General features: G+C 50.5%; 2 protein-coding genes across 3 annotated transcripts; one reads left to right on the top strand and one right to left on the bottom strand.

Moving 5' to 3' along the window:
• Positions 1 to 1,193: 1,193 nt before the first annotated feature.
• Acy1 (aminoacylase 1) lies at positions 1,194 to 6,490 on the top strand. 2 transcript variants are annotated; one of them, XM_021171253.3, is made up of 15 exons: positions 1,194 to 1,368; positions 1,764 to 1,872; positions 2,557 to 2,621; positions 2,713 to 2,817; positions 3,278 to 3,372; positions 3,640 to 3,716; positions 3,796 to 3,885; positions 3,976 to 4,032; positions 4,307 to 4,380; positions 4,462 to 4,511; positions 4,647 to 4,791; positions 4,878 to 4,946; positions 5,835 to 5,914; positions 6,070 to 6,130; positions 6,228 to 6,490. In XM_021171253.3, the coding sequence occupies exons 2-15, from the start codon at positions 1,779 to 1,781 to the stop codon at positions 6,390 to 6,392; spliced, it is 1,227 nt and encodes a 408-aa protein (XP_021026912.1). In that variant the 5' UTR covers positions 1,194 to 1,368; positions 1,764 to 1,778; the 3' UTR covers positions 6,393 to 6,490. The 2 variants fall into 2 exon arrangements, with proteins under 2 accessions (XP_021026912.1, XP_021026913.1); XM_021171254.3 differs by having other exon boundaries at positions 1,225 to 1,368; positions 1,768 to 1,872.
• Positions 6,491 to 7,887: 1,397 nt separating this feature from the next.
• On the bottom strand, positions 7,888 to 10,012 carry Rpl29 (ribosomal protein L29). The gene is made up of 4 exons (XM_021172563.3): positions 9,883 to 10,012; positions 9,441 to 9,485; positions 9,085 to 9,149; positions 7,888 to 8,403 (listed from the first exon to the last, which is right to left on the bottom strand). The coding sequence occupies exons 2-4, from the start codon at positions 9,475 to 9,477 to the stop codon at positions 8,023 to 8,025; spliced, it is 483 nt and encodes a 160-aa protein (XP_021028222.1). The 5' UTR covers positions 9,478 to 9,485; positions 9,883 to 10,012; the 3' UTR covers positions 7,888 to 8,022.
• Between the last annotated feature and the right edge of the window lie 9,368 nt (positions 10,013 to 19,380).

The following is a 19,380-nucleotide window of genomic DNA, read 5'->3' as shown; positions in this document are numbered from 1 at the left end:
TGCTGTTGAACCACCAAATCTGCTTGCATTAAGGGTGGACAGCCAGAGACTTCAACCCCAAGGATGGGATGAACTCCTCCTTACTCCTCCCCGCCTGCTTCCTTAGTCCCAGGGTTGAAGTCTTCTGCCCCTTGCCCCTCCCGGAGCTGGCTCAGCCTCTGGAACAGAGGGCAGAATTTGCAGGGAGTACAAAGGACAGCTAGGTAAGTGCACAAGTGGGCAGCTACAGTTACAAAGCTGGTGGCCAGAAAAACACTTGTGCCTCTGTTTCTCTCTCTGCTGGAGGCAAAAGAGCTTAGAGTTCGCTGAAGGGTCAGCCAAGGTGCTCTTTCCCCATCTTCCATACTGAAAAGTGTCATGATTGTACATGACGCTTTGCACCTCCACCGGCTCAGACTAATAATGCCTTAATGATGCTACACATACGGTTCTATCCACCGTTACACGAATTTGGCCACACAGAAACTCGTGGACGGAGTCACACGTTCTCCCATCCGGGTATTTATATTTCATTTATGGTCATGGCACCTTGCCCAGACGCCCACTCTGCCTGGCCGGGGTTAGAACCCCATGGGCTCACCAGCGTCCTGGAACTCACAGAGTGAGGAGGGCAGACAGTAAATAAAACCTCACTACAAGCCGGGCGTGGTGGCGCACGCCTTTAATCCCAGCACTCAGGAGGCAGAGGCAGGCGGATTTCTGAGTTCGAGGCTAGCCTGGTCTACAAAGTGAGTTCCAGGACAGCCAGGGCTACACAGAGAAACCCTGTCTCGAAAAACCACAAAAAAAAAAAAAAAAAAAAAAAAAAAAAAAAACCTCACTACAGGAGGAGTGTGGCAATTTGGGGGTGGGTTGGGTTGGGGACTCCCTGAGGAGTGGAGGCAAGAAAGGGCAGAGAGGACAGGATACACTTTGCAGGTGGACACCTAGAGAACAGATGAGTACCCAAAGCTGCGGCGGCTTTTAGTGCCAGGCCCCGCCCTCTTTCCTCGCCCTATCCGGAGGCTGCAAGGGGAGGAGGGTCCCCTGGGGGCGGGACCATCCTGGGCTTGCGGTCCAGGCTCCAAGGCGGGGTGTCGGGAGGGCGGAGCTGGCCTCAGAGAGGAGGACCCAGGGGGTGGATCCCGGATCCAAGCTTCCAGTTACCCAGCGCAGGCCCCACGCAGAACCTGGCAGGGACAACGGCGCCGGCTCCGCTAAGGGAACTGGGACAGCCCCTATAGTCTTCGGTCTCCGCCCCTCCACTCCGCCCAGGCCACGTGGTGGGCGGCCCCGGGCGGTTTTGAGATTGCGAGCGACCTCGGTGGACCCTGAGTTCCGGCCACAGTCTGAGAGGAGAGCACAGGACTGAGACGTGGAGAGAGCAAGGTTGGAGGACCTTAGGGAGAGCTTGAGGAGTATGGGGCTCCGTGGCTCTGTGGCATAAAAGCCTGGCCTTTAGGAGAAATATTTTGAGGAGGGTATTGGGAGTCAATGTCTCATTCAAACCAAGTTCTCCCACTAAGCTGGCTCTGTGCCTCAGCTTTCTCTTATGTCAAGTGTGCACTCGGAGGATCAAACTTACTTCCAGGCACTCTTTTGAGGATTAAATGAGGAAATGTTTAGAAAGCAGCCAGCACATGGCCTAGCACAGAATGGGGAAGTCAAACCGAAGTATCCTCCTCCCTGTAGGAATAACATTGGAAAGGCCAGATTTCAGGTGCAGAGCACGGGGCTCCAACTTCTAGGGGTGGGAGAAGTATTAACTATTCACTTTACCCAAGCCAGCACGCGGCGCCATGACCACCAAGGGTCCCGAGTCTGAGCACCCCTCCGTGACGCTCTTCCGCCAGTACCTGCGCATCTGCACTGTGCAACCCAATCCAGACTATGGTGAGTATAGTGCAGGGTCTTAGGGCCTGTGCTGAGGGTCCAGGGCTGGGAGTATGCTAATGCTGTACATTGCCTTCAACACCTGACACCCACCGGATCCCGACTTTGCTGTCTCTGCTGCCTCTCTTCCTGTAGCCATCCTCTAGTCAACTGACTAAGACAAGGGGGTCCTACTGTGCCCCCACCCTTTCCCTATGCTGTGCATCTTCTGATGGTTATGCCTGCCAGCTAGTTTAAGGAAGGTGTGAATTCACCTCACTCCTCAAAGGCCAGAGTGTTGTGTGGAGACTGGGGCAACCACCCCTGGTCTAACACTATTTCAATTCTATGGCGGGCTTCTCTTCCCACCTCTGTATAACCAAAGTTATACAAAGGTCACAGCCCTTAGGGAATCTGGCTTAGTGGCTAGGAATCTTGTGCGTGGGTCCAAGTCCCGTTGTAAGATTTACAAGCTGAGAAGTCTTAGGTGAGTCTCTTTATCTCTGACTTCTCTATCATTAAGAAAGATAACACCTGACCTTCACAGAGTGTCACTGTTGGGCCAAAACATCGGGTTCCTTGGGAACACAGATGCAGATGTTTTGAGAGATTTGAAATTGTGTTGGGAAGACAGCTATACATCTCTGGGCTGCCTGGGCCGGTGGGTACCAGCAAAAGCAGCAAGAAGGCTCTCTGTGTTTCCAGGAGGGGCCATCACCTTCCTGGAGGAGAGAGCCCGCCAGCTGGGTCTGAGCTGTCAGAAAATAGAGGTGAGCCTGGGGCCTTGAGGCAGGGTGGGGCCGTGAGTTGGGGACACCTTGTCTCGCCTGGTGCTGACTGCTTCCTGTCCTTACTCTGCAGGTGGTGCCTGGCTTTGTGATCACTGTGCTGACCTGGCCAGGCACCAACCCGTCACTCCCCTCCATTTTGCTAAACTCCCACACAGATGTGGTACCTGTCTTCAAGGTGTGTATGGAGGGATGTGTGCAGGCCTGGAGGATAGACACAGTGTAGCCGGCAGGATTCCCCAGGGACCCATGGTGCCGATCTCACCACTGACTCTTGTTTTGTTTGGTTTGGTTTGGTTTGGTTTTCCCTAGACAGGGTCTCACTATGTAGCTCTGGCTAACCTGGAACTCACTGTGTAGACCAGGATAGCCTCAAAGATCCACCTGCTCCTCCCTCCCTAGTGCTGTGATTAAAGGTGTACGCCATTATGCCCAGCTTCTCCACCACTAACTCTTAACATTCATATGGCATGGCTCCAAGCAGCCTTTGTCCAGCGAGGGTTCTGTGCTAGAGAGGGGTGACAGCAGGAGCCAAAGTGGGGGTGGGGGGTTGGAAGTCAGGTAGCTGGGGTTTCTAGCCTTCTGTCTCTATCATTTCAATTCTATGGCGGGCCTCTCTTCCCACCTCTGCCCCCCAGGAACATTGGCATCACGACCCCTTTGAGGCCTTCAAGGATTCTGAGGGCTACATCTATGCTAGGGGCTCCCAGGACATGAAGAGTGTTAGCATCCAGTGAGTACCCCCCATTCCCAGATCCCTGCTGGCCTTCTGGATTCAGCAAGAGCACAGAGATGTGTTGAAAATCCCTAAGCCAAGCCAGGGTCATCTTGACTTTCTATCTAAAGCAGAAATGGCTGCCATGACGATTTATGAATGGGGAATCCAGCTCAGAAAAGGCGCAGGGAGTTTTCTGGAATCTCTGAAATACATGACAGGGGAGTGTCTAGGGCACAAGATGACACCATGCACACCCTGAGCACTTAGCCTCTGCTTCCTTAGGTACCTGGAGGCTGTGAGGAGGCTGAAGAGCGAGGGCCACCGATTCCCTAGGACCATCCACATGACCTTTGTGCCTGGTAGGAGTGGCATCTTTGAGAAGGGGAAGAAAGGTGTGTCGGGAGGCATCTCATAATCACACCCCTGACACTTTTACAGACGAGGAGGTCGGAGGTCACAAGGGGATGGAGTTGTTTGTGAAGAGGCCTGAGTTCCAGGCTCTGCGGGCAGGCTTCGCTCTGGACGAGGGTGAGCAGGTTGGCCATCCTCTGCCAGACATAGGGAGGCTGCGAGGGGAAGTGGAGTTACACCACCCTGTATCCCTACTTTCTCCCTCAGGCCTGGCCAACCCCACGGATGCCTTTACTGTCTTTTATAGTGAGCGGAGTCCTTGGTGTGAGTATGGGTTTGGGGGAGAGGCATGCATGCTATTTGCTGTCTCCTTTCCTGTAGGGGGAGGGGGGAGGCCCAGGTCAGCTGACCAAAGCCACCAGTCACCACTGTGCACCACCCTTTCTCATGCTGCGCAGTGGCTTCGCCTCATAGCACAGGGTCTTTTTGCCTTCCTGTGTTCTGAGGGCAAGCTCTTCACTTTTGCCAGGATTCCTGCTCTAGGCTGTGGGCTCAGAGTTCAGAGCATGTCTCATGCCGATAACTCTCTCCCTCCCAGGGGTACGGGTTACCAGCACTGGGAAGCCAGGCCATGCCTCACGCTTCATTGAGGATACAGCTGCAGAGAAGTTGGTGTGTGGCCCATGGGGAGACTGGGCATTCGGGAGGCTCTGTCCCAGGGCCGCTCTTACACCTAACCTCATACTCTCTTAGCATAAGGTTATAAGCTCCATCTTGGCATTCCGGGAGAAGGAAAGGCAGAGGTAAAGGCAGCCGAGGAAGGGGGTGGAGTGAGGGGGTGGCTCTGGAAGGCTGTGCAAGACTGTGCTACCTCCTTTTATCTGCAACGCCTGCTCTCTGCCTTCTCCCCCCAACCCCCACCCCCAATACTGATGCAGGCTGCAGGCGAACCCTCACCTGAAGGAAGGCGCCGTGACTTCGGTGAACCTGACCAAGCTTGAAGGTGGCGTGGCCTATAATGTGGTACCTGCTACTATGAGTGCCAGCTTTGACTTCCGAGTGGCACCAGATGTAGACATGAAGGTGCCACCTCCACTCAGGTTTGAGGGAGAGAGCCCGGGGTTCTCCATCCTGTGTCCTAGAGCCTCAGCTTGTACCCCTTCCTTCAGGCCTTCGAGAAGCAGCTGCAGAGATGGTGCCAGGAAGCGGGAGAGGGGGTCACCTTTGAGTTTGCTCAGGTATTGACTTGGGAGCTGTGATGACAGAGCGTCAGGGCCACAGGAGTGTGGGCTTACTAAGTCTGGGCTTGTGTAGCACCTCTGCATACATCTGGCTGATTCCTTAGCTGTTAAGAGATGTTTTATTTACCAGTAAGCAGTAGCTGTAGAGACCATTCTGAATGGTAAGGGAGAAAACAGGGGTCTTGCCCCGTGCTTGCTGCAGCATGGAGCAGGAGGGATGCTTGCATCCTTTGATAGGACATCTGGAGTGTGGCTCAGTTGGTAGCACGCATGAAGCCCTTGGTTGGTCCCCAGCACCTCCTAAAGGAGGAATGTGGCATGTGCCTGTGTGCAGTCAGAGGTGGAGGTGCAAGATCAAGGCCAGCCTTGGCCACAGAATGACCTCAAGGCCAGCTGAGACCTTATCTTAGAAAGCAATACAAAGGCAAGATGTGGTGGCTCATGCTTTTAATCCCAGCACTTGTGAGGCAGAGGTAGGCGGATCTCTTGTGAGTTTGAAGCCAGCCTGGTCTACATACTGAGTTCCAGGACAGCTAGGGCTATGATAGAAGCCATGTTTTGAAAGAAAGAAAAATGACTGTGATATGATTATGCGATTGTGCATGTATGTGGTCCAGGAAAGTAGGACCTTGTATTCAGAGAATATGTATTCTGCCGGTCTGAGGCCCGCAGCAGGCGTTTGGGCTAGGATAGAAGGATAGAGTGAAGTAGATGAGAATGAGAGACCCAGACCTAGGGCATCGGAAGGACTGGAAGAGGACCTGGGGCTGTCCTGGCCACCGGGAAGCCTGGTAGATGGGCGAGTGTGCCCTGTGCCAAGCATGGCACATTGTGTGATGGGCAGAGCCCCATGTCCTGGTCCTTGTCATCCCTCCCCTTCTCCAGAAGTTTACAGAGCCTCGAATGACACCCACAGATGATTCAGATCCCTGGTGGGCAGCTTTCAGCGGAGCCTGCAAGGCAATGTGAGCACTGACCAGCCCTCTCCAGATCGCCCACATCTCAGAACCGCTCCTTCCTGTCGTCTCCCTGCTTTCCCACCATTCTGCTGGGTCCTCCCACCCCACCCCACCACTCCACCCCTGCCTTCCTCCCCATTTACCAGGCCCTTCCCCTTCAGGAACCTCACTCTGGAGCCAGACATCTTTCCTGCTGCCACTGATAGTCGCTATATCCGAGCGGTAAGCTACTCACTCACAGGGCTGGGCAGGGCAGGGCAGGGCAGGGCAGTCAGGGATCTGAAGGTTGGCTTTCTCCTGTGTTTTATCACCCCTGCAGGTGGGGATCCCAGCTCTGGGCTTCTCGCCCATGAACCGCACACCCGTGCTGCTACATGACCATAATGAACGGCTGCATGAGGATGTATTTCTCCGTGGGATTGACATATATACACGCCTTCTCTCTGCACTTGCTAGTGTGCCCACCCTGCCTGGTGAAAGCTGAGCCCCAGGGCTTCCAACTCTTGTACTCTCAGTCCTACCACTGCCAAGGATGTTTCCCCTGCCCAGTAATAAAGTCAGCATTGGATGGGGTGTTCTTTATACTGTGTAAAGTCATGGAATAGATTTATCTGGGGACTTATCTCCATTTCATAGATGGAAAAACTGAGCCTGATTTGGAGACCTTGGCACAGCACCTCATTCAGGTACTACACACCACATCTGTGCCCAGCCAGAGGCCCTAGTTCCTGTGTCATAAACCCAACCTACTTCTGACCTGCAAGGTCAAATACTGCTCCCATCACAAGTGGATACCGAGGGTCTAGAGAAGTGGTGCATTGATTTCTAGAAATAGGCCAGGCCATTCCCAACAGTGTTATCAATTCCAGGGCTCCAGGAACTGAATACTGAGCTCAATTTCCTAAGCACAAAACAAGGAAGGTAGAGCTTTATATATATACCTTAGTTGTAGACAAAAGCTCACAGTAAGGGGCCGGTGCTTTGAGCTGCCTACACATTGAACCTTGCACTAAGGCCCTAACATTCTGCACTAGAGCTATGGCTCCCCACTTCAGCAGAGCTCCCTTAAGGGACTATTTTTCTCAAGGCTGCCTCTTGCCCTCCCTAGCCATGTTGATCAGTTTTCATACATGGGTAGCAAGAATACCACTAACACCCGCCTCAGAGCCACCCTATCATGGGTTAAACCCGTGGCATTACAGCATCCCTTTGAGTCACCAAAGGGCCCAGGCTTGGGCTAAGGCCAGCCCTGAAGGTAACTTGTATTCTATTCTGTTCTATAGAATGCCCAGAAACACTGGTCATTCACTGGCTGCTCAGAATGCTCAGACCTTACCAGACCCTGGGAATGGCGGTTAACTGCTGCAATCTTTGCACCCTGGAAGACTACCCGCGTCCCGACCCCAGGTGTCCTCTAACCTGCACTCCATCATGGCACCCATACATCTCTCAAACATAGAAGAAAGGTTCAAGGCCAGCCTGGGCCAATGCAAGGCCATGAAGTTGGTAGGGGCTCAGTATGCAAACACTTGCCAAGCTAGCCTGATTCCCCAGGACAGTCCACAAGTCGTCCTGACCTCCACCCAGAACATTGGGAAAGATTTTAAAGGTCTGCATGCCTGTGTGTACCCTACCTAGAGCAATGGCATGCTACCAGGGCAATAAAGTGGGGTCATCTTCCCTTCCCAGATCGAGTATAACCTAGTAGTGGCCCCTAGCCAGGTGCAGTCCTGTCAGACCACAGCATGGCTGGAGAGCAGGACCCTTCATTCCCTCAGCTGACCAAGCAGAGCAGGCTAATACCTCAGCCCCCCAAGGTGCCATTCTGTTTACTAAGCTCCTCTCTTGTAGTCCAGGATCCCACCTCAGGGCTCCAACCTTCCATCCCTAAAAGGATTATTTTTCCCATTGTTGCAACCCCTTTCATCCAAGGCTGTACTTTTGCCCCACAGAGGGCAGCGACTCCACCCTCAACCTATGACAACAGACACAAGCTAACAGATCTTGCCTGAGTTTATTTGTAAGAACAGCATAGGACACTGGTCATCTGCAAATAGTGTGTGGGGAGGTGTGTCACAGCAGTCCGTCTGTCTTCACACTGGCAGGAGCCTTTTCTATGGGGCCTTCACAGGGGCCTGTGTACCTTTGGGGGCCTGAGCACCTTTGGGAGCCTGGGCTGGAGCTGAAGCCTGGGCCTTAGCTGGAGCTTTGGCTCCTGCCTTGGTTTGGACCTTAGGCTTTGGTTGGCAGAGCCTCTGACCCTTGGCCATGTAGCTTCGAATCCGCTTCCCAAGCTTAGGGTGAGCGATGAAAGCCAGCCGCTTGAGTTTGGGGCCTTTTGGCATCTTGGGCTTGATGGCCTGAGGCTTCACCAGGGCCTTGATGGCCTCTGCACGCGCACTCACTGCCTTTGCATTGTTGGCCTGCATCTTCTTCAGGCCTTTCTTGTTGTGCTTCTTGGCAAAGCGCATGTTCCTCAGGAACTTGGGGTCAACCTGGGAAACAGAAAAGGTGTATGAGGTAGCACATAACAGGCCCAGTTCACTTAAGTCCCTGGTCACAAATATGTTACTGTAAAAACAGCAGTAAGTTAACCTTAACCACGGAAAAGGTTGGAGGGTGTGGGTGTGAACTTCTCGCCTAGGGCCACCCTCCCACCTCAGCTCAGAGTGTCGGATACCAAGCCTAGTCCATCAGATTCACATCAGAGAGCGTGGCTGCAGGCAGCAAACAGACCTAGTACAGCCTCAGTTATCCCTAGTCTATTATCTGGGTGTGATCAAATGTACAGAACTAGAGTTGGGTTTAGAAGCAGACCATGAGGTACCCAATACACAGAACAACTCCCTCCCTCAAGGCTCCACAGAGCAAGAGAAGAAGTTTTGTTCTCAGGAGAAGATTACACCAGGGGCTGGGAAGGTCAAGGAAGGCTTTTCTGAGAGTCTGGCAGGGGAGACAAGGAGAAGCTAGGCAACACAATCCCTAGAGCTCAGAGTTTGAAGCCAGCCTGGTCTGCATAGTGAGTTCTAGGACAACCAGGGCTACAGAGAGAAATCCTATCTCGAAACACACACACACACACACACACAGGTGGTAGAGGAGACATGACTTACAAGAGGCCCTACCCCGTGGACCTGGAGCCAAGGGATAGTTTATGACCCACTGTAATCACTCACCCCCTTAAGAGATTCGTATCTTTGCGACCGGGGTTTCTTGATGCCATTTCTGTGCCATTTGCGGGCTGTAGGGTAACAATATTTACAGATCAAAAAAAAAAGAGGTGTCTTCTAATAAGACCACCTAACATCATGGTTGGTAGTCTTTTGAGAATACACTAAGGACCGGTGGAAAGCACTATGGGCTTTTTAAGCGGATTGCTGGCTCCCAAATTTGTAATCTCCAAAGTGGCTAAACACACAACCATTTTCAGGCTCACCAGAAGGGTGACCTGCCCTCCCTCCAGCTCTGATCTAGCAACCCTAACCCAATCCTCGCTGGGGTACAGGCGCCAGCCGGAGCCCAAGGAACTTACACTGGTTGTGTGTGGTGTGGTTCTTGGACTTGGCCATGTCTGCACCTGCAGGAAAGACACGAGATCAGTTCTGGGCTTCCCCAGACCGGCACACCTCTGCCACCCTGAGCTGGGGTAACATAAAGAAAACAGTAAGAGGCTGCAGCAGACGCTTCCGATTTACGACACCCGCCAGCCTGGCCACACTCACAAAACGCGACCCCACCTCTCAAACGCGAGCAAGGAAGTCGGTCCTGAGACTGAGCTTGCCGGCCCCGGGGCAGCTTTCCCCACCATCCGTTCCTGGAGGACGACCGGGCACCACCCCAGCCCGGCAATCTCTACGCCCCATAGCCAAGCAGCTGCCCGCCCTGTCCTTCCTGCCACCCGTGTCGCCTGCCCCGCGACCCGCCGCCGCCCTGTAGTCACGGATGCCATCGGATGCCGTAAGGCCAATACTCACGGTAACCAGCGGCTCCGGCAGCGCCTGAGACCGGAAGAGAAAGAGAAAGGCCCGCAGTGCAGCACGGGAAATAGGGCCGACGCCGCCGGAAGGTCCAACGGAAAAACTTCCCTCACTGCTGGCGGAGAAAAAAGGTTCCAAGGCCGGAAAGAGTTGAAGCCTAGAAAGGGGGTGGTTAGAGCCTGGCCACGCCCTCTTTAGCGTCACAGATTTCTTTCTTAGCTTAATCCCTCCCCGCAATTTTTGAGCGGGTCTTTCTTGCTCTGTAGCCTAGACTGGGTTATAACTCTTCATCCTCCGGCCGCAGGCTTTTGCTACTGGGGTTAAGAGCGTGGTGTTAGCATGGACCACGACGGCGGCCAGCCCCGTGTTTGCTTCCTTTTCTTACTCCAGTGCCTACTTTGCTCTTGGTCTAGACTTCCAAAGACTCTGAAAGCCGAGGGGGCCTTTGAGGGATGAATGTTAAGGAGCAAAGAATCTGTGTTCTTAAACAGCTCACCTGGCTCCTGTGTGGAATGCACTGGAGAGGGCAGAGGAGAGGAGAAGAGCTGTGAGATTCATGCAGACTGCCACACAAGGGCGCTGGCTGCCTGAAGACGGTGAAGAATGTACTAGGGAAAAGAATAGATTGGATTTAGGGTGCCGAAAATTAGAGAAAAGCGGCAACGATAGTCCAAGTCTGCTCCAACAGCCTGGGCTGGTTCCCCAGAGTGGCAGTTTCGTGGTTTCTTTTCACATATATTAAATGTGAGATGATGCTAGAGAGGTGAAAACAGGCCTGTAATCACAGCTACTGACTGGAGAATTGTAAGTCTGAGATATGCCTGAGTAACTCAGGTAGACCTTGTCTCCGAAAAGCTTTTTTTGTTGTTGTTGTTTCAAAATAGGGTTTTTCTCTGTGTAGCCCTGGCTGTCCTGGAATTCACTCTGTAGACCAGGCTGGCTGTGAACTCAGAAATCCCCCTGCCTCTGCTTCCCGAGCGCTGGGATTAAAGGCGTGCACCACCACTGCCCAGCTCCAATGTCAGGATATCCCAGCACTCAGGAGGCAGAGGCAGACAAGCCTCTGTGATTTTAGTTTATGTAGTGAGTTCTAGGACAGCCAGGGTTATGTAGAAAGACCCTATCTCCAGAAAGACATGGTAGCTCACACCACCCACCCAGTGTGTAGGGCCTAAGTTTTAGACAGAAGCAGGAGAATCAGGGACTCAAGATCATCTTAAGCTACAAAGCTAGGACTAGGCCAGGCAGGGTGACACCCTGTCTCTAACTGCAAAAACAGTGTGCTGGGCAGATAGTTCAGTGGGTAAGAATGATTGTAGCTCAAACATGAATTCGAACCCCGGATCCAATTGTGGAAGGACAGGATAGGCTCCTGACAGTTGTCCTCTGCCTTAAACACCCACATACAGGCTCATAAAAATAGTGATTTTCAGAATTTAAAAGCCGGGCTGGTGAGATGGCTCAGTGGTTAAGAGCACCTGACTGCTCTTCCGAAGGTCCGGAGTTCAAATCCCAGCAACCACATGGTGGCTCACAACCATCCATAACGAGATATGACTCCCTTTTCTGGAGTGTCTGAAGACAGCTACAGTGTACTTACATATAATAAATAAATCTTTAAAAAAAAAAGAATTTAAAAGCCCCGACTGCCCAGCTTTGTTTTTCTTTTTAATAATTGTATCCAATAAAGTTATTGTCTGCTCAAAAAAAAAAAAAAAGAATTTAAAAGCCAGGAGTGTTGGTGGACACCTTTGATCCCAGCACTAGAGAGGCAGAGGCAGGTGAGATCAAGGCCAACCTGGTCTACAAATCAAGTTCAGGACAGCCAGGGCTGGTTACACTGAGAAACCCTAACTCAAAAAAAAATTAATTAAACAAAAAATAAAGTTAAAAAAATTAAAGACTGGCCGGGCATGGTGGCACACGCCTTTAATCCCAGCACTTGGGAGGCAGAGGCAGGTGGATTTCTGAGTTCAAGGTCAGCCTGGTCTACAAAGTGAGTTCCAGGACAGCCAGGACTACACAGAGAAACCCTGTCTCGAAAAACCAAAATAAATAAATAAATAAATAAATAAATAAAATTAAAGACTGGACAGGTTATGGTGGTAATATACTGTGTGGTAGCATGGTACATGTTTGTCTAATATGCAGGAGACCCTAGTCAATCTCGGAGGCAGGCAGAGAGAGGAAGAAGTTTAAATCAGGTAAGCGGTGCTTCTCAGGAACTCAGTTGGTCTCTGCCTCTCTGCCCAACAGTTCACATTCCATGTAGCAGTGAGGCCAGGGTGGGGGGAGGAGTCCCTTTTATAGCTATTTAAAAATTTGTGTTTACGTATATGAGTGTTTTACCAGTACTATGTGCATGCCTGGCTCCCAAGGAGACCAAAAGAAGATACTGGGTCCTCTGTGACTGGAGTTACAGATGGTCATAGCTGCATGTGGATGCTGAGAATTGAACATGGGTCCTCTGCAAGAGCATTGAGTGCTCTAAGCTACCAAGCCATCTCTCCAACCAATCTAACTTTTAAAGTGTGTGTGTGTATGTGTGTGTGTGTGTCCATACATATGGACGTCAGAGGGTAATTTAGCCAGGGTCAGTTCTTTCCTCTGCACCATGTGAATCTAGGGAAATGAACTCAGGTTGTCAGGCGTGGTGACCATCTCACGGCCCCATCTATTTTGTACTTTTTCAATTTTACTTATTTTGAGATGAGACTTCATGTGTTCCAGGCTAGCCTCAAATTTTCTGTGTAGCTAAGAATGACCTTGAATTTCTGATCCTCCTGCCTCCACCTCCTAAATGCTGAGATTTTAGGATGACCACCATCCCTGGTTTTATGCAGTACTGGGGAGCGACATAAATACTATGTAGGCACCAGACTGACTAAATTAACATTCTTAGCCTCCAAGGCACAATCCTTTTAAACATTTGTACCAGACACTATTTCTTCTTACTAATTTTTTTTTCTTTAAGCAGAGTTTCTTTTTTTTTTTTGGTTTTTCGAAACAGGGTTTCTCTGTGTAGCCCTGGCTGTCCTGGCACTCACTTTGTAGACCAGGCTGGCCTCGAACTCAGAAATCCGCCTGCCTCTGCCTCCCGAGTGCTGGGATTGCCACCACGCCCAGCTAAGCAGAGTTTCTTTAGGTAGTTCTGGGTGCCTGGAACTCATTATGTAAAACAGGCTAACTTCAAGTTCCCAAGAGAGCCACCTCTGTCTGCCTCCCCAGTGTTGGGATCAAAGGTAAGTGCCATCACATCTGTCCCTCAACAGTTTTGTTTGCTTGTTTGCTTGGTTTGATTTACCAAAACAGGGTTTCTCTGCATAGCCCTGGCTGTCCTGGAACTCATCCTGTAGACCAGGGTGGCCTTAAACTCAGAGATCTGTCTGCCTCTGACTCTGAGTGCTGGGATTAAAGGTGTGTACCACCAAGTCCAGCCCGTTTGTTTGTTTGTTTGTTTGGTTGGTTGGTTGGTTTTGGTTTTTCGAGACAGGGTTTCTTTGTATAGCCCTGGCTGTCCTGGAACTCACTTTGTAGACCAGGCTGGCCTCAAACTCAGAAATCCACCTGCCTCTGCCTCCCAAGTGCTGGGATTAAAGGTGTGCGCCACCACACCCGGCATTGTTTGTTGTTATTTTAATCAGTATATTTAAAGAGAAGCACCTAGGGGCTGGAGAGATGGCTCAGTGATTAAGAGCACTGATGGGGCTGGCGAGATGGCTCAGTGGGTAAGAGCACCCGACTGCTCTTCCGAAGGTCCAGAGTTCAAATCCCAGCAACCACATGGTGGCTCACAACCATACGTACTGAGATCTGACGCCCTCTTCTGGTGCATCTGAAGACAGCTACAGTGTACTTACATATAATAAATAAATCTTTAAAAAAATTACATAATTGTAAAGTACTTATAAAAAAAAAAAAGAGCACTGATTGTTCTTCTAGAGGTCCTGAGTTCAATGCCCAGCAACCATCTGTAACAGGATCTAATGCCCTCTTCTGGTGTATCTGAAGACAGCTATGGTGTACTCATAAATAAGTAAATCATAAAAAAAAAAAAAATCACCTATACCCTACCTCTAACAACCAACTTCTACTCTGGGGCCTACAGAAAGAAGCCCAGGTGGTAACCAGCATCTCTTGGGCTTTAATTCTTCAAACAGAACATCCAGAACTCAGAAACAGCCAGCACAAACAGGAACCACTGTCACCAGAAATGGTGAGACCAGAGGTTGGAATGGAGAAATGAAAGGTAACTGGTTTTGGTGGAGTTTAACAGAAGGAATTAAAGTGGCCAGGCCAAGATGGGCAGGTAAAGCCCTCAGCACAAGCCCAGTGACCTGAGTTCAAACCCCACATCCTGTGGTGAAAGGAGAGAACCGACTCCTCCAAATTTCCCTTGACCTCCACACATGCACTCTGGCACATGCATATCCACGCTCCTCTTCCAGGTGAGTAAGCATCCTTTCCAACCGCTCCTGGAAAAGTCAGTAGTGGCCACTGGAGAGATGGCTCAGCAGTTAAGAGCACTGGCTGCTCTTCCAGAGGACCCAGGTTCAATTCCTGGTACCTGCATGGCAGCTCACAACTGTCTGTAACTCCACTTCCAGGAGATCCCACACCCTGAGACACATATGCACACAAAATAAAAATAAAGAACAATTTTTATTTTATTTTTTTAAAGATTTATTTATTTTATTAATGTGAGTACACTGTAGTTTTCTTCAGACTCACTAGAAGAGGGCATCAGATCCCATTACAGGTGGTTGTGAGTCACCATGTGGTTGCTGGGAATTGAACTCAGGACCTCTGGCAGAATAGTCAATGCTCTTAACCACTGAGCCATCTCTCCAGCCCAAGAACAATTTTTAAACATTGACAGTAGTAGGATGAACAGTATGGAAAAGCCACAGCCTGATGGAGAGGCAAGTTCAAAGATGGTGGTTGTCTATGCAGTCCTGCTGGGCAGTGACAGAGGGGACCATAGGAAGAGTCCTAGGTGAAGGCAGAGAGTGAAGAGCTTTCTATGACTATAACTCAACGAGACCTGTCCGAGGGACCCATGGCCTGGAGCCACCAGCCAGCCACATCTTTCCTTTCTTCTTTCTTTTCTTTTTTTTTGTTTTTTGTTTTTTCTGTTTTTGGTTTCTTTGAGACAGGGTTTCTCTGTGTAGCTCTGGGTGTCCTGGAACTTACTCTGTAGACCAGGCTGGCCTTGAACTCAGAAATCCGCCTGCCTCTGCCTCCCAAGTGCTGGGATTAAGGGTGTGTGCCGCCACTGCCTGGCTCTTTCCTTTTTTAAAAAAAATTTTCTTTATGCTGGGCAGTGGCGGCGCACGCCTTTAATCCCAGTGCTTGGGAGGCAGAGGCAGGCGGATTTCTGAGTTCGAGGCCAGCCTGGTCTACAAAGTGAGTTCCAGGACAGCCAGGGCTACATAGAGAAACCCTGCCTGGAAAAAAAATTTCTTTATGCAGGTGTGGGGGTACACACCTTTAATACCAACACCTGGTGCTCAGGGAGGTCAGAAGATGGCGCTGGATCCCCCGGAACTGGAGTTAAAGATGTTCATGAGCAGTCATGTGGGTGATGGGAGCCAAGTTTAGGTCTTCTGGAAGAGCAGCCAGTGCTTTTAACCATTGATCTGTCTGTCCAGCCTGACCATAGTTTTCAAGGTGTGATGTGTGTTAAGGCCAGCCATAGCCCCAAAATAGTTAATAGACAGGGAGGGTTTCTCTGGTATAGCCCTGGCTGTCCTGGAACTCACTCTGTAGACCAGGCTGGCCTTGAACTCAGAAATCCACCTGCCTCTGCCTCCCAAGTGCTGGTATTAAAGGCGTGCACCACCACTGCCCAGCTAAGAATAGTTTTCTTTCTAGCAACAGTACAACAGTTTATTCTTTCATTCTCTACTCCTGTGTATCTTCTTAGTAAGGGACATGTTACTGGGAACTCTTTTGTCTTTCAACAAGTTACATCTTGTCACAATGTGTCCACATCTTTGTCATGAAAACTTTCTGTAACAGGTCTGGTGGGCTGGCTCAGCTGTTAAAGAGGTCACCTGCCACTCTTGCAGAGACCCTGTTCCCAGCACCGACATTACAACCATCAATAATTCAAGTTCCAGGGAATCCTATGACCTCTCTTGACTCCTGCAGGTACCAGGCATGCACTTGGCAATTCTGGAGTGCATGGTGTAGGTTAGAACATGCAGGGGCCTCAGAGTTCTATTCCCAGCTTTATAATATATAAATACATCGATGAATTGTTCTAAGAAAAGGTGAATAAGCAATACCAAATACTGAAGGAGCTTCAGGCACAGAGACAGCAATGGAGAGTACTGCCCTTCCTCCAGGGCCTTCCATTCTCTCTGTGTCTTCTGTGGTTTCCTCTTTTGTTTGTATTTTTGAGACAGGGTCTATGTAGCCCCATCTGGCTTTGAACTCAATATTTAGACTAGACTGACCTCAAACTCACAAGAGTTCTGCGTCTGCCTCCCAAGGGCTGAGATTTTAAAGAGCATGCCATCTTGCTCAGCACTACCTTTGAGGAAGTGGTTCTCACCTTGACTCCAGCCTGAGTCAAGTCTTGTCCTTGACAAGAGCCTCTTGCCTTTCTCTGAACTATATAGTCTTCACGCTGAACTCAGCAGTGCAGGGGTCTGTTTGTCTCATCTTTGACATAAGACAGAGAGGGATTAAAGCAAGGCGCGACAAGTCGAAGACAAACTCGGACTGAACAATCCTCCTCATGCCATTTTTCTAAACCATCCAGCCTTCTTTGGCCTTTCCAGATCCACACCTCAATCTAAGTGAGGCTCAGAGGAGCCAGCTCAGCAAAGTAACATGTTAGCAGTATGTTTCATAGTACTGTGTGTATGTGGGGACCTGACATAAGGCTGAAGAATTAAATGCACACATTTTAAAAAATGCAATGACTGCTTCTATTTCTTTAGGGGATATAGAACTGTTTAGGTCATTAATCTGATCCTGATTTAACTTTGGTACCTGGTATCTGTCTAGAAATTTGTCCATTTCATCCAGGTTTTCCAGTTTTGTTGAGTATAGCCTTTTGTAGAAGGATCTGATGGTGTTTTGGATTTCTTCAGGATCTGTTGTTATATCTTCCTTTTCATTCCTGATTTTGTTAATTAGGATGCTGTTCCTGTGCCCTCTAGTGAGTCTGGCTAAGGGTTTATCTATCTTGTTGATTTTCTCAAAGAACCAGCTCCTGGTTTGGTTGATTCTTTGAATAGTTCTTTTTGTTACCTCTTGGTTGATTTCGCCCCTGAGTTTGCTTATTTCCTGCCATCTACTCCTCTTGAGTGAATTTGCTTCCTTTTGTTCTAGAGCTTTTAGGTGTGCTGTCAAGTACCCCCAGAGCTCGTGTCTCTAGCTGCGTATGTAGCAGAAGATGGCCTAGTCCGGCCATCATTGCGAAGAGAGGCCCCTTGGTCTTGCAAACTTTATATGCCCCAGTACAGGGGAAACACCAAGAAGTGGGAGTGGATGGGTAGGGGATGGGGGAGGGTATAGGGGACTTTCAGGATAACATTTGAAATGTAAATGAAGTAAATACCTAATAAAAAATTGGGAAAAAAATGCAAGGTCCTCCTTGACTGCATGAAGGATTCCAGGTCACCTTGGGGTAGGAGAGACCCTGATACCACCCCACTCCCATTGTTTTCAAGCCACTGTCTGCTCCCAGATGTAGCGAGTGCCCTAATACAAGAGATATGCTAACAGTTGCGGAGACTGGAGGCAAACAAAACAACAGGGAATGAAGGGTTAAAAAAATACAACTCTTAAATTTACTTCCTGCCAAGAGCCTGGGTTTTCAAAGTTTCTCGGGGAAAGATGTGCTGTGTGAAACATTATCCCAGGTTCAGGCTCTGTTAGTTCCAGTAGAAGTGGGAGGTGTAGCCCAGTACTTTGCTAGGCTACAGTGGTCCTAACAGACCACTTTTAGCTCCAAGTCCTTGATTGTACCGCTAGGACTAACGTATTCCATGTGGGGAATGTGAGATTGTCCACAAGGGGGCAGTACGGGACCATAGACAAAGTTCAGCTGCAGCAGGCAAGCAGGCCAACTAATGGCAGCTCTGCTCCCTCCCTTGGGACCATCCGGCAGCCATCCACCCAGCAGCCAGCAGATTCCCTTCTGACGGACAGATCTGCAGATACAGCCTGGGGACTTTAGGTTGGTTCAGATCACCCTGGACTAACGACTCCTATATCTTTCCCGGGAGAAAAAAGGCCAATCCCTGGGCAGCACTGGGCACAGCTCTGGGCCACTTTCAGGTTTCCCAAAGCCAAGTCTTCCAGTGGTTAAAGGGACAGACTTCAACACTTAAGTTTAAATTCTGACTTCCACGGGCTAGAAGAGCATTTCCCCTCACTGAACCTCGGTTGGCAGCACCCAACACTGAATGAGCAAGAAGCCGTCCAGTCCAGCACCCAGACTAGAGGCTGAGGGTCAGCTTTAGATGTAGCACAGCGGCTGGGGTCAACAAGATGCCCTGGGCACCCACATCACGGCGGGGTAAACAGGGTCCTTCTGGAGAGCTCACAGCCCTGAGGAGAGCTTATGGTCTAGGTACACACTAGGATCCAGGGGTTTGTTTTCCTTGAGGCCATGCAAGAATACCAATGACATCCAGGTGACATAAAAGTCCCTGGCTTCTCTGGCCAACGATTTATTTGGAATGTCTGGAGTCTGGAGTAGGGGTGGCTTTTCTGCTCCGACTCTTCTTGCAATCTTCAGCGGGCCCATAAAGGTGTGTGTTATGTGTGTCTGGGGGAGGGGGACAGGCTCCTACCAGCTCAGGTCAGGGCTGGGTTGTTGCTCTGGGAAGACGGGCTGGCAGGTGAGAACCAAGCTCGCTCAGAGTTAGAAACTGAGCAGAGGGGAGGGCGGGAGGGGAGGAATGGATGGACGAGGTGAGCTCGGCAAGACAGGGCAGATCCCCGAAGTGGCTCCCTTCTCCCACCTCCAGACACAAAAGGAGGGTAAGGCGACTCTCTCTCTCTCTTTTTTTTTTTTTTAACAAAGAGTGTCAGAACAGGAAGACTGAAGCTGCAAGCTGAGAGGGACACCCCTCTCCTTTCCCTCCCCAGCAGCCTCCACTGGCCCCAGCAATGCCGTTGCCTTGACAACCACAACCCCCTTCCAGTTCCCCTTTCTCCTGTAACCCCTTCTTGTCTGGATTCCCATCTCATCCCCCCCCCCCTCCACCCACCTCCCTAGCCCAGGCTAAAGAGGGGCCCCGGGGGTAGGGGAGGGAGGACTCTGTTCACCAAGCAGCCCTGGGGTTAAAGCTTTGACTGCCTCCCTGGACCTCCCCTCCCTGGGGATCATCTGGAAGGCTCTTGGAAGGGGAGAGAGGGCAGGATGACGTGACCTTTCAAAGAATTCCTCTGAATGGATGATGGGACTATCACCGCCCAAAGACTAAAAGCTTCAACTCTCTGAGCTCCAGCCCTCTTGCCTGAGGCTGTGAC

This window comes from Mus caroli, unplaced genomic scaffold, assembly GCF_978045245.1.
Source record: "Mus caroli unplaced genomic scaffold, Mus_caroli_1 scaffold_11, whole genome shotgun sequence".
NCBI lineage: Eukaryota > Metazoa > Chordata > Mammalia > Rodentia > Muridae > Mus > Mus caroli.
Note: the sequence above shows the minus strand (reverse complement) of the source record. Positions and strands in the feature narration are given on the sequence as shown.